This window comes from Genypterus blacodes, unplaced genomic scaffold (genome assembly GCF_046128005.1).
Source record: "Genypterus blacodes isolate CSIRO-AG114 ecotype Tasmania unplaced genomic scaffold, CSIRO-AGI_Gbla_v1 ptg000140l_1, whole genome shotgun sequence".
NCBI lineage: Eukaryota > Metazoa > Chordata > Actinopteri > Ophidiiformes > Ophidiidae > Genypterus > Genypterus blacodes.
Genome location: NW_027466942.1, coordinates 377,501 through 390,078, shown reverse-complemented (window position 1 = coordinate 390,078; position 12,578 = coordinate 377,501). Strand labels below are relative to the sequence as shown.

General features: G+C 45.8%; 1 protein-coding gene and 1 long non-coding RNA gene across 3 annotated transcripts in view; one reads left to right on the top strand and one right to left on the bottom strand.

Annotated features, from left to right (window-relative positions):
• Positions 1-12,578, top strand: part of LOC143012047 (uncharacterized) — a 95,147-nt gene that overhangs the window by 69,454 nt on the left and 13,115 nt on the right. The window lies entirely within an intron of this gene.
• LOC143012052 (caspase recruitment domain-containing protein 10) lies at positions 261-10,544 on the bottom strand. 2 transcript variants are annotated; one of them, XM_076165082.1, is made up of 24 exons: positions 10,388-10,544; positions 8,865-9,107; positions 7,944-8,081; positions 7,473-7,659; positions 7,173-7,311; positions 6,294-6,509; positions 6,068-6,187; positions 5,856-5,981; positions 5,197-5,376; positions 5,010-5,114; positions 4,807-4,843; positions 4,626-4,663; positions 4,419-4,507; positions 4,294-4,340; positions 4,076-4,208; positions 3,753-3,930; positions 3,489-3,612; positions 3,090-3,330; positions 2,837-2,903; positions 2,627-2,729; positions 2,362-2,520; positions 2,129-2,241; positions 1,869-1,984; positions 261-1,779 (listed from the first exon to the last, which is right to left on the bottom strand). In XM_076165082.1, exons 1-24 carry the CDS (start codon positions 10,392-10,394, stop codon positions 1,572-1,574), a joined length of 3,114 nt encoding a protein of 1,037 aa, XP_076021197.1. In that variant the 5' UTR covers positions 10,395-10,544; the 3' UTR covers positions 261-1,571. The 2 variants fall into 2 exon arrangements, with proteins under 2 accessions (XP_076021197.1, XP_076021198.1); XM_076165083.1 differs by having other exon boundaries at positions 4,076-4,199.

Sequence of the window (12,578 nt, the reverse complement as noted above, 5' to 3'; positions counted from 1 at the left end):
ATGGGTGAAAAACAAACATTATGTTCTGCTCAAACAGAAACTTAATGTGTGGCTTCAATGTGTTCTCGCTGGAAAGAATTAGCTTTAGTGTTTAGTTTAGTACGGGGTTGTACAGCGGTATTGCTCTGAATTTTAGCACTGAATAATACGGTGATGTATTTGTAACTTACCTCAACCATGGAGTGTATATGTTTGGGTCGGGTTATTTAAGTTCAGTCTATTGGGTCAATCGATTGTAATAAAACTTCTTGCATGGGGGATTTATTTTGTTTTATTTGCATGTTGGAACATTTTGAAAAAGTCCGGTTTCATGTATTTACTGTGACACCACTTTACACAGAGGGAGCTAAACTACTACAGCTTCTACTGTATGATGTAGTGTAAATACAACCCACAGACATCCAAAATCAACAAAGATCCATTAAATTTATAAACGTTATTTAGCATTTGTTCCATTAAAGAGAATATATACTTAATGCCTTAGTATAATGTGTGCTCTGGCTCATGTATCTGCCACTCAGTCCACTCAGTCTTCAGTGCTTCTCTTTCTGTTATGCTACCATCAACAATGAACTCCTAAAGTGAAGACTCACGTGACAGCCCTGCCATATAATAAACCTGAGCAATACAAATAAACAACATCAGAACAAGTCCATAAAATAGTAGCATAACCATTGTTATTGATACAAAGTATAGGTATGTCATTGACTCCACTTGTGTGTGTGTGTGTTAGCGAGATAACAGGGATAGGGGATCATTTTGTGGAGAGGTGGGTTGCGGCTCAGGAATGGTTGAATAGATTTTGAGTTGGATCCACGTCGCATATCTTCTCAAATATTATTTTTAGTCCATAGACAACCATTCAGGCGGTGTGTCCTGTCTTAACTCTATGCTACCACATTTACAATTAAAATTGGGCTTTAGTGGAGATTTGCGCTGTCTGAGGTTTTTTTTGTTATTGTTATGTAGCAGGATTTTCTCATGTAAGTCCTACATTATAGTGTTTAATGTTTGTGAAGCGAATCTGTATTCCTCCATTTCTCAGTCCAGAGCTCATTAGAACAGATTGATGATGATGCAACCCATTTATACAAATCTTACAGAAATCTGGTTGTAGTTAAGTATTTGGTGATTTGTCCCAGTGGAGACTTGACAGGATAAACGTTGAATACAAACATGACGACATCTTTGTGAGGGAAACCAGCCCTACATGTCGACTCTATTTACACCTTCTATCATCAATAGTTCTTGTTATCCAGAGTTCCAATCCCATGACTTGCATGTACACCAAAATAATACATTAGTGTTCTCTGGACGCTAGCTGACCTGTGACCTGAACTGTTGTGCTTGGGCAGTCACTGTCCATACTCCAGGGACAGGCCCCCGTTCACAACATGCAACTCTGACTCAAATAGTTGTATGAGAGAGAGTGAGTGGAGCCAGGATGAGGTGGCAGGGTGACGTGATCCCAATATGTCCTGTGAGCATTTACACCTTACATCATCATGTGACCCAATTATCTCCATGACGCAGACAGATTTTAATGCAAGGTAGAAATTGGGGTTCAGGTTCTACTGCAGCCTGTCCAGCTCGACCCATGCCACCGCCCTCTGCTGGATGTGAATGGCACTGCGTATGGCCGCCAGCAGCTCTTCAGTGCAGCTCCAGGCGTTGGGCCCTAAGGTGTGATGGAGCAGGGGCAGTGTCTCCAGCTGCAGCTCCTCTGCCTGGCACACATCCTCCATCACACTCTCCTCCCCACACCGTGGAAACAGCTTCCTGTACACAGTGGGAAGACAAGAGGTTGATTTGATGAGGATCCCTGAACGACGATAAGTTCTTAGAATCAAACGCAGACATGCACCGACCTCAGCTTCTTGCGTTTCTTGTTCTTGGGTCGAATGTGAATGACGATAGGATAAATCCCTTGTCTCAATAAGCCTTCGACGCTGAGCAGCCCCAGCTCCAGCAGACAGTGTTTATCCTGAATCAGCAGAATAGAAAGAAAATAATAAAATAAAATGAATTTAATTCCAGTGAGGTCAGATGGAAATGATGAGAGTGCCATGAGATGTTACATGCATTCTAGAAGTAGAAGAAGAACAGAGAGATTCTCCTTTTACTCCACCTGGCTGATGACATCCTGTATTGAATGAAGTCGTATGCCGTGAGCTCCCTCTGCAGGGCTGGAGTCCAACATGAAAACCTTCTTATCTCGTCTCTCTGAAGCCTGAATTGGCTCTGCAGCCCACAATGAGAGATAAGACACACAGTTCAGAGGACGAGGGAGACTATGGTGCATTGCACATGGCTGTACATGGCTGTTTGTGTGTGTGTGTGTGTGTGTGTGTGTGTGTGTACCTGCTGGGCAGGTGTTAAAGTCCAAACCAGACTCTGCAGGTTGCAGCAGTCTCTCTATGAGACCGCGGGATAGAAGAGAGGGGGAGAAGATGACAGGACGCTTAGTCTGAACCCTCACTGGCTGCACTAAACTGTAGGGGATCAGGTGTTCCTCATGACCTGAGAGAGTCATAGAAGGAGAAACACATTCAACGATAGACAAACACTCAAATGGTGTGAAACTGCATTGGTGTTGCATTCTGAGAGAACTGTGGGCGGAGCTTACGGTGGCTGAGTGTGTAAAGGACCTGGGGTGTGGAGCCGATCACATGACAGCTGGGCTCTACTGCTTTGACCAGGCGGACACTCCCTGATTCTTTCTTTAATAACTGCAAGCAATGGGGAAAGATAAACATTTAATATCTGGATTAACATTGTGTCCCAACTGAGCCTGCTGAGCCTGCTGAGCCTGTCTCTTATGTTAGAGTAAACTTACTTTCTTCTTGAAGTCCTTTTGTTCAAGGGCCATTTTACGCAGCCTTACAAGGAGCAACTGCTGGGCCCTGAGATGGAGAAGGGTGCAACCAAGGTCATTCACATTCCACATTCAGAGTAGGTACTTTTAATATCCTTCATCCAAAGATGCGTCAAAACAATAATGATTGGCCAGAATTAGAAAGATATGATGTTGTAGTGGACCGTAAGACCCTATAAGGACAGAAGTCACATCAGAGTGGACTTGGTGTCACCTGTTGTAGTTGGGCATGGTTCCTTCCTGCAGGGTCTTGGCTGTGCATGAGTCCACCAGCGAGCAGCGCCAGTGGTACCTCCCGTTGTACCGTGTGTCTGTGACGTGGATGATGTCATCACAGCGCACATTGAGAGAAGGAGGGTCACCACGAGGGTCCATGGTGAGGTTGACACGCACATAGAAGGAATCAACGCCCCCACAAGTGGGTGAGGAGAGCTGAGAGCACAGCTTGGAGTATGCTAAGGGAAACAGGGAGAGCTCGGTCATTCTTTTCCCCTTACAGGAGTGAAGAGATGCAACTTTGTAACTGTTATTATGTAGAGATGTTTTCAGGAAGTTTTGCAGGTACAATTAAACAAAAAGCAACAATTTCCCTGAGACATGAGGGTGGGCTCACCGTCTGGGTTGCTCTGATGTTTGAGTGATGATGGCTCCATCCACCACTGCAAAGAGAAATGGGCCACCTCTCCAGTGCACTGGCCCAGAAGCACACTGCCCCCGCCGAACAGAACCCCCTCCAGCTGTGACGAAGAAAGACACACATCTAGATATGTCAAACCGAAAATCCAAAAGTCTGCGAGTGTAACTCTGTGCATGAACTGAAACATGGGTTCTGCTTTTGGACATGACTCATTTCCCACACATACTGTAGGATACACACCTCTAACAACTCACTGCCCTCCTTCAGTCCACACTGCTCAGCTTTGGAACCAGCTCTCACTTGGCTGACAAAGATCCCTGTTTGGTTTCCACCAATGATGGCAATATCATCAGCCAGGCTTGCTCTCCTGTACTTTGGTGAGGTGGGCGGACTTGAAGATGGAGAGATGGGGGGAATCCTAGGATAAAGCAAGAAGATGCAGGTAACAGGTAAGAGCGGTGGGACGCCTCGCACTTCCATCTGCATCCATTCATAATGGCCAAACTAGATATTATTTATTTCCCAAAGCATTTGTTCCACATCTCACCGGTGTAACAACGTACCTGGGAACACTTGGACTGGCCTGCAGCGGAGTGACGGCTGCAGGCAGATGGACCAAGTCAGGGGGGAAGAGCTGAGAGTGCAGAGAGTTCCAGGAGTCCCACAGAGAGGGTTCACCCTGTCCACCTGAAACATCTGTCTCATACGTTAAAGTCACACTGCAGAATGGACTGAATACTTTTCTTCACTTAGGACAGAAGACACACACACACACACACACCTGTGATGTTATCGTTCTCATCACTGCCCCACGAGTCCAAGTCAAACCTGTACAGAGGAGGAGATGGTGTGAAAGACAACAGAGGGATGTATTTGGATGAAGGTTCTGCCGTCTGCTGAGCTCACTCTGTGTTAAAGCGTCGGTTAATGGAGTTCACACACGGAGGAAAGGGAAAGATTGAGAGACGATTGATTTCCTTTTCGTTGTCCTCTGTCTGAGGGGAGAAAGACAAAGACATAGGTGAGGATTCTTTGAACGCTTGTGTTTAGATTGATGCTTGCAGTTCTATCTTTCTCTCTCTCTCTCATTCTTTCTTTGGAGCTGTGACTCACTGAGGACAGGAGATTCTCCTCTGAGTTGGATTGGGAATCTATGGAAAATGAGATGAGACATGAGTGAAGTACACATAAAGTCAAGTCAAGGCTGTGTGAGTAATAGAAACATCCAGAGGGATTCTACAGAGGAACAGCAGAGCCTGCAGGGTACATGGCTCCCTGTCCTTCACACACTCACCCTCTGAGTTTTCATTGGCTTGGCCTGTAGAGCTCATCTGCAGCACAAAACACACACGCAACTGTATGACATCATAGGCAGAGTATTATACTGCACAGGTGGAAACACCATCAAGGTTCCAGTAAAGTAGCATTCCATGCAGTCATTGATATTGAGAGTGCTGATAGAATGAAGAGTTTGCCGAGCGTGGAGCCGGCCCTGACCTTTCGTAACACCAGATGGGAGCCACTGGTTTGGAGGCTGGGGTCCAGGCCCAGTGAGCAACAGGGGCCGTAGCACTGGTCCTCACTGCAGAGAGACAGGCGGGACTGGGGCACAGACACAAGGAATCAAACACTGCTGTGAAAGAGTGCAGCAGGTGTGTGAGAGTGTGGAGAGGCGCTCACTCACATGGTGCAGGCAGGAGCTGCTCTGCTCCCTCTGCTCACGGATCCTGTCCCTCTCTCTCTCCAGCTCCCTCTGCTGCTGCTCCACGTTGGCCTGCAGCTCTGCTATGCATTTTCTCAATCGGTTCTTATCCAGCAGGCAGTCTGTGTACTCTAACTGCAGGCTGTCTCGGCTGCGCAGAGCCTGGAGGAGAAACGGGGATTCTGTGACTGTGTGTAAGAAAGTGTGTAGAGAACGGTTACAGCAACACATTGTGCGGTTTGAGACGCACTTTCATATCAAGGGGAGGAGTTAGGTAACATTTTGTTGTGGTTCTCAAAAATGATAGAGTGAATAATATGATCAGGAGTAACAAGAGCAACTACTGCAGTTTAAGCTCGGTTTCTAGAGAACCAGCTGGGATTTTTCCGTGGCCCTGCCGCACATTCCAGTCTGTCGGGCCACTCCAGGTCCAGGTCCAGGTCCAGGTCCAGGTCCAGTTCCAGGTCCAGGTCCAGGTCCAGGTCCAGGTCCAGGTCCAGGTCCAGGTCCAGGTCCAGTTCCAGGTCCAGGTCCAGGTTCAGGTCCAGGTCCAGGTCCAGGTCCAGGTCCAGGTCCAGGTCCAGGTCCAGTGCACACACTCATCTAAATATGGATGATAGTAACTCTGACCTCACACTGACCTGGTCCCTCTCTTTCTCCAGTTCCATGATCTGGTTGAAGTAGGACACACTCCTCTTCTGCTCCGTCTCCCAGTCCAGCTGGAGAGTCCTCACCTTCAGCTGCAGGTGCGCTTGCTGTGACTCCATCTACACACACACAGATCATCAGATCACCATTACAACCTCTATTCATTGATATTCTTATACATACAGTATCTATAGTAAACCTGCACCTTATCTCTGCTGTCCTCAGTGCTCTGTAGCTCCCCCTGCAGTCTGGTGATGAACTCACAAAGCTCCTGCCTCTGTTCTGCAGCTTCCCGCCGGTCCTGCTTCAGAATGTCCACCAGTGCCTAAATGTCCCCCAGAACATCACACATTAATAATATCACACATCACCACAGTAAACATGTTCTTGTGTTTGTGGACAGAAGTTTAAACCAAAGAATAAAATCATACTATGACTCCAGATGTAGGAGTTGAGTTCCTCATGTGAGGCGCAGCGTTCCCAGTGTTCTGGAGTTCAGTGTGGTGCAGTGGCTTTGCTGGTAGAGGAGGTGGAGGACCGCTGACTCCACTGGAGATGAAGCTGCTCCTTTTGGCTGGTAGAGCAGTGGCTGGATCACGGATGGTTTGTGTCTCTGCTTCTGTCAGTCTGGACTTCAGCTCCTCCACCTATGTGCAAGATGGACACGTCTCACTTTTATGCTCCATGTGTTTGTTGTACATGAAGCTCTCCTTTGATGAACTGTATCAGTTATATATATATATATATTATATATTATTATAAACCTCTCACACACACTATGACTGCATGCTGTCACTAAGAACACTGACAGAGCCAGACTGTTCCTAATATTATGACATGAATGCAGTGTCACTTCTTCCTTCCCAACTCTATTCAAGTTATCTACATGTTCACAGTAAATGAACTAAGCTTTGTTTACATTTTTCATGTGAAACCTGAAACCTCTTGAAGCAGATGTGAAAACAATGCAGTGTTTAAAAAGGCCATGAGTTTACAAGCTAATCTTTTCCCACAGACATTCCCAGGGTGAATTCTTAACCAATCGTATCATACCTCTGTGGTTGGGTGGACTTGTTGTGACAGGTTGGGGGCTAAATAAAGGAAACAACATCTACACACCTGAGCTGCTAGCATGTCTCAGTTTGAGAGTTTCTGCAGTTCACATGTGGCTGCCTGGTTTTAATCCAGTGACTTTGAAACCTGTCTGTACTGAGATTACCGGTGGATTAAATGTAAACACTACAAAAATAGCTGTAATGTTGCTCAGAGTCAGATGATTTCCCTGTGAGAGCCTGTTCTGATCCGCTCACCTGCCTCAGCAGCTCTCTCTCACGGGTCGAGGCCTTGCCTTGCTCCTCCAAGGCTCTGGAGTATTTCACCGCCTGCTCCAGGTGCCGGTCCTTCAGCTTGCCAAGCTCTCGGCTCGATGACTCCCATTCCTGCCGCAGCCTTGGGATCAGATATGAACGATGTGCATGTTAGCGATGCTTTACTGCAGTGTTCCCCAAACGATTTCTTTTTATAGATCAGAAGTTTTTCGCTTGATGTTTGAAATGTCAACTCTCACATTGAATAATTATAGAACAAAGGTTAGCAGAAGTGAGACCAACCTCTCCTGCTGCAGCCGGTCCTGACGCAGATCCTGGACTTTGCGCTCAGCGTGACTTCGTTCCTCCTCCGCTACCCGGCAACGCTGAGACAGTCGTCGCTCACACAGACGAGTGTTCCGGAGCTGCTCCCTCAGTTTACGCACCTCTAACAGTAGAAACTGAGTCAAACCTTCAGGTCCCTCTTCATCTGTGGGAACAGGGTGATGAGGGTTAAAGGTGGCGGCGGGGCGGGTTCATACAGGGAGAAGGAGCTGGTGTTTCCTTTAATGTGCAAATGGTTCTCTGTCACTAAAGGTCGCCATGTGCTTCTTCTGACACACCGTTAGTAAATCATCAGGCTCCTGTTTGAGCTCACAGTGTGTGAAATAATTAAAGCGATGACTCAGGTCTGACTGGAGGCAGAGTCCTGTAATGTGAGTCTGCACCTCTGCCGTCCAGACTGCACACACATGCAGAGGAATGCGTGCTCACCCAGGATGAGGGAGCAGCGCTGAGTGGGCTGCTGTCCCGTCAGCAGGGTGTACTGCTCTGGGTGGTAGAACTCCAGGGACTCCATGAAGGCCTGGAGGCCTCGCTGGCCCTGACCACGGAGAATATCCAGCATGCGACCTGGGAAACATCCAGAGCAAAGTCAGAGTTCACCATCTTAAAAAAAGAAAGGCTGGAGCTTCTCACGCTGAAACTCCAACTGAACTTCTTGAGGAAAGCAGAGAGTTTTGGACGTTTGAGCAGAGTGACATGGCTCTGATGTCATCAAAACACAGATCACTCAATCAGGCAAGATCATTACAGTGTTCTGCTATTGATTGCAAATCCAGAATGGACCTCACTGCCTGCTTAACTTTCCTTTAAGGCTCTGTTTATTAACTAGATCATTGTGACTGCTGCCAAAGTGTGTGTGGCAATGAAGCTGAATACTTTTGGAATTCTGAGATGTTGCAGTTTGTGTAACGTTGTTCCATCGCCACACCATAAATACAACAGCCACTTCGTTGTTGACAATGTTCCCCACACACTCTTCTGTCCATATCTACTATGAGAGAAAGAGGGAGCGTAACAAAAAGCATTATATGTCGTTTTTGCACATTCCAGCACTGAAACCAGTGAAACCACAGGAATGCAGGTTGCTTTATCCCTGTATCTCTCTCTCACAGCAGTATGAGCCCTGTGTTGACCTGAGCTGCTGTCCTCCCTGTTCTCCCCTCTCTCAGTCTCTTCTCTTTCATCTCTCTCTGTCCTGAGCTCCATTTATCTCTCAGCGTTGTCATCATTCACCTGGACCCATCTGTTTCTGTGACTGCTTACATAATGTCAGTGATTAGAAACATTTAGCTCCTTTAACACTTTTTCCTTTACAACATTCCATCCATCCCTTGCTATTCTTTCCCTCACCAGCCTTGCTGATGCGCAGAGGGTACTGTGTGGAGTTGAGCACCTCGTCCTCATCCTCCGCATCCATGACCTTACACTGGCGTAGGTACGGTGTGAGCTTGGCTGGGTTGAGGATGCGGGTGAGCTTGTGTCTCACTCCGTCCACTCTGTCCCACAGCTCCTCAAAGCGCTCCTCTGACCACGGGGGAGAGAAGCGCACCTCTTCCTGAGCAGAGTCACCCTCATCTGCCCACACTGTCACATCTGCAGGAGACCAAACACAGGTGTGAGCTTCATCAAAGGACGATCAAACATCCTGTGATAATGGATTCTTAGCCATGTTCTCATTATTCTGCAAGTGGCCCCATGTTCTTTAGATATCTGTGTTGTAAATCGGTGTAAGCTGCCGATCTAACTCTGTCCTCTGCTGTCTTACTGCTGCAGACGAAGGAATGTGTAGTTCTGAGTGTCAGGTTGGTTTGCTGGTCACGTCTCACTGTGTATCAACCAACCAGCAGGAAATGATGATACAGCATGACTCACACCCAGAAACACAGCAGACACAAAGCTTTATGACAACTATTGACTTTTCACTGCAGGGGAGACGGAAAGGAAGGGACGGGTTTAACAAGCAACGCAGAACAAGCAGCAAGGTCTGAGTTTGCTTCAGATAAAGTCAATGAGACATCCTGGTGTCCAACCATCACTGAAGGGAATCCTCTTCAGATCTGACGACTTGTGAACGTGAGCAGGGATAGAAGTTCACCTAATGTAAAGAAAGACGATAGAGAGCTTGAGAGAGAAATGAACTGTTGACCTACTTTCTCAGCTCAGATTTCATATTCATATAAAGGTTTACCATTAAAACAGAGTGAGTGAGTGAGTGAGTGAGTGAGTGAGTGAGTGAGCGAGTGAGTGAGCGAGTGAGTGTGTGAGTGAGCGAGCTCCTCTGCAGCACATCAGAGAGATCTGTGAGAGCAGGCAGGCCCAGGCAGGTCTGAATACCCTGGAATCTCTGTCATTATCCATAAACACAACAGAGACGGGCTGATATGTTCCCTGTGATCAGGTGATCAGGTGATCCACTGAACTCCTCCACACATTGGGACACTGATTTAGGTTGAAAACCAATTAAATGTCATATTAAATGGTGGTAAATTGTTGAAGTGTTACAAGATCCTGAAGAATTGTTCTGTCTGTCCCTTTAATTGCAGTTCTGTAGTTCACAGGAATACAAATCTGGTATTAATGTATTTCTTTGATTGACATTGTTCAGACGGTCCAAATGCCCAAATGGATCCTGATTACGAAGAAGTTTTATGATGAGGTTTGTAGTGAAGTCCTGTAAGAACGTCTAGTGGAGTTTAAATCCGTGTGTTAGCGTTGGAATACCTGGCAACCTCATCTATGCTAACCCCAGTGATAGAGTGACAGGTTGAAGTCTTTCAGTCACATCTCTGAGCGTTTGTGGCTCATGATGTCAAACATTAACCACATAAAACCTGAAGAAAGAGAGAAAACAATCTTAGAAGTCGTAGTCCTACCACTCATGGCCGTTGTCCTGTGTGAAATGATGAGGAGGAGGAGGAGTAAAGCGGGGTGCAGTGAAACTCTACATCCTCTAAGTCCAGAGAGTGCAGAACCAGAGCAGAGAGAGGTGTAAGTGAGTGAGGCGTGTGTGTGAGTGTGTGTGTGTGTGTGGCGCACCCCCGGCCAGTGGGACGAGCAGCTCCTCCCACACACACCTTAGCTCACACACACACACACACACCTTCTCCGCTCGTTCCACCAACACACCGGCCGATCAAGGTCACTGATAAAACCAAACACAGCTCGGTGTGACACAAACAGAAGCTTTATATTACATTTAAAGAAACATGAAGGCTATCAAAGATATAATGAGACGACTTTCTGAGTATTATCCAGTTTAACCACTAGATGGCGCTTTCAACCAAGTGTTCCAATCCCAGCTTTTTTACCTTAAATACCTTAATTGGAATTCTCTAAAATGTCTAAATGATGCAACTTTTTATAATAACAATAATAATAATAATACTAATAACAACAACAACAACAATAATAATAATAATAATAATAATAATAATAATAATAATAAATAAATAAATAAATAAAAAAATAAAAAAAGGGTTTATTAAATGTCTATCTTTACTAAATATTAGTATTATTTATTTCTTTATTTGTTAAATCAAATTATTAAAAGTTCATGTTCATGTTAATTAATTCATGTTTTCAATCAAGATTTGTCAATTGTGCAAAATAAATTAATGTTGTGTTAAAAAATAAACCCTAACTAAATGACACACACACACACACACACACACACACACACACACACACGGTCACCCTGGTATAAAAAGTAATAAAAAAATATTTATGCCGGTTGCCAATTTTGATCACATTTCTTTATTTTTGTTACATGTAATCTGCAAAGTGACTACTTAGCTGCAGCTGCATCTGATCAGTGGAGGAACTGAAAGATAGCAAACCTACAAGGTCTCAGAGAGTGGACTGGAGTGAACTGGACTAAGCTACGTACATGTCAGGGAACAAAAAGGGAAAAACAACACATTCCCTGGTCATTGTTTGTATATTTTGCCATGGAGGCTTGTAATTCAGTGTGCAGAGGATAGAAAGAGAATGTGACTCACACTCACTGTGACTCACTCCAGGTGTTTCACTTCAGAGAACTAAGGGGGCAAAAATAACTCCTCAGTCTGTCACACAGAGGGAGAGACGGCCTGGTGGAGTGCAGCAGTGTGAGTCAACGTGCTGCCAAGGGAAACCTGACTGATACAACATCATGAGACACAGTTTCATCCTTCACTTGGACCTGAACATGTCAGTGCTGCGTCACACATGTGTTTCCCACACATGGAAGTAATGGAGTAATAAAGAAATCAGACATCTGACTCATCTTCCTTGGATAAAAGATACTTGTGATTGGCAGCGAGGGGTTTCCTCTGAAAGGAGACGAGGAAGTCGTTTAGAAGGTGAAACAAGCTGAGACAAGTGGAGCATGTCAGGATAAAGTCATATTTGGAGGTGAAACCTGAGGCGAGTAGTGTTACCATGCAAACGAGTCACGACAGGTCAGAGAATCAGTGATGTCATCCAGCAGCAGGAAGGACTGAATGATGAGAGAAGAGATTATGACTCTCCGAAAAAAGCTTCCTGAGGTAATGTAGGACTGAATCAAATAAAGATGTATTTCATAATAATGATGTATCTGTATATATGTATTTATATGTATTAGTTGAATTTCTTCGTCATCATTATAGTCATCAGATTGTCTCCTTTTTATGTAAGAGCAGGAGTCCCACAGTCACATCTATCTTATGCTGTTCTTGTGTCTCTCTTCCATTTGCTTTTCTCTCCTGCACCATCTATCGTCCAACAGCTCATCCAGGAGGGGTGGAGGGTGGAGGGTGAGGAGGGTGGAGGGTGGAGGGTGAGGAGGGTGGAGGGGTGGAGGGTCCGGGTGTGTGGGGGGTGGGCCTGGAGTGGATCGGCATTCTTCTGGTCTCTGGGGCGATGACAGCACAGAGAAATCATTGACACCAACACTGGACCCATGCACAGTCTGCCCATGCTGGAATGTGTGTGATATCAGAACAGAAGTCATTACAGTGACCCTGCTCAAGACCGTGGAGATGAGCTGAAGATGCGGTTACATGATTTGTTCAGAAGAAAAGAAGATTTGAGGCTTTGTGTTCT

Excerpts from the sequence above, each read along its gene's own strand:
- LOC143012052 (XM_076165082.1), bottom strand. Across the intron at positions 7,312-7,472 it reads GACCGGCTGCAGCAGGAGAG|GCTGCGGCAGGAATGGGAGT; the intron begins GTTGGTCTCACT and ends TCTGATCCCAAG. Across the intron at positions 4,209-4,293 it reads TGAGAACGATAACATCACAG|ATGTTTCAGGTGGACAGGGT; the intron begins GTGTGTGTGTGT and ends CGTATGAGACAG.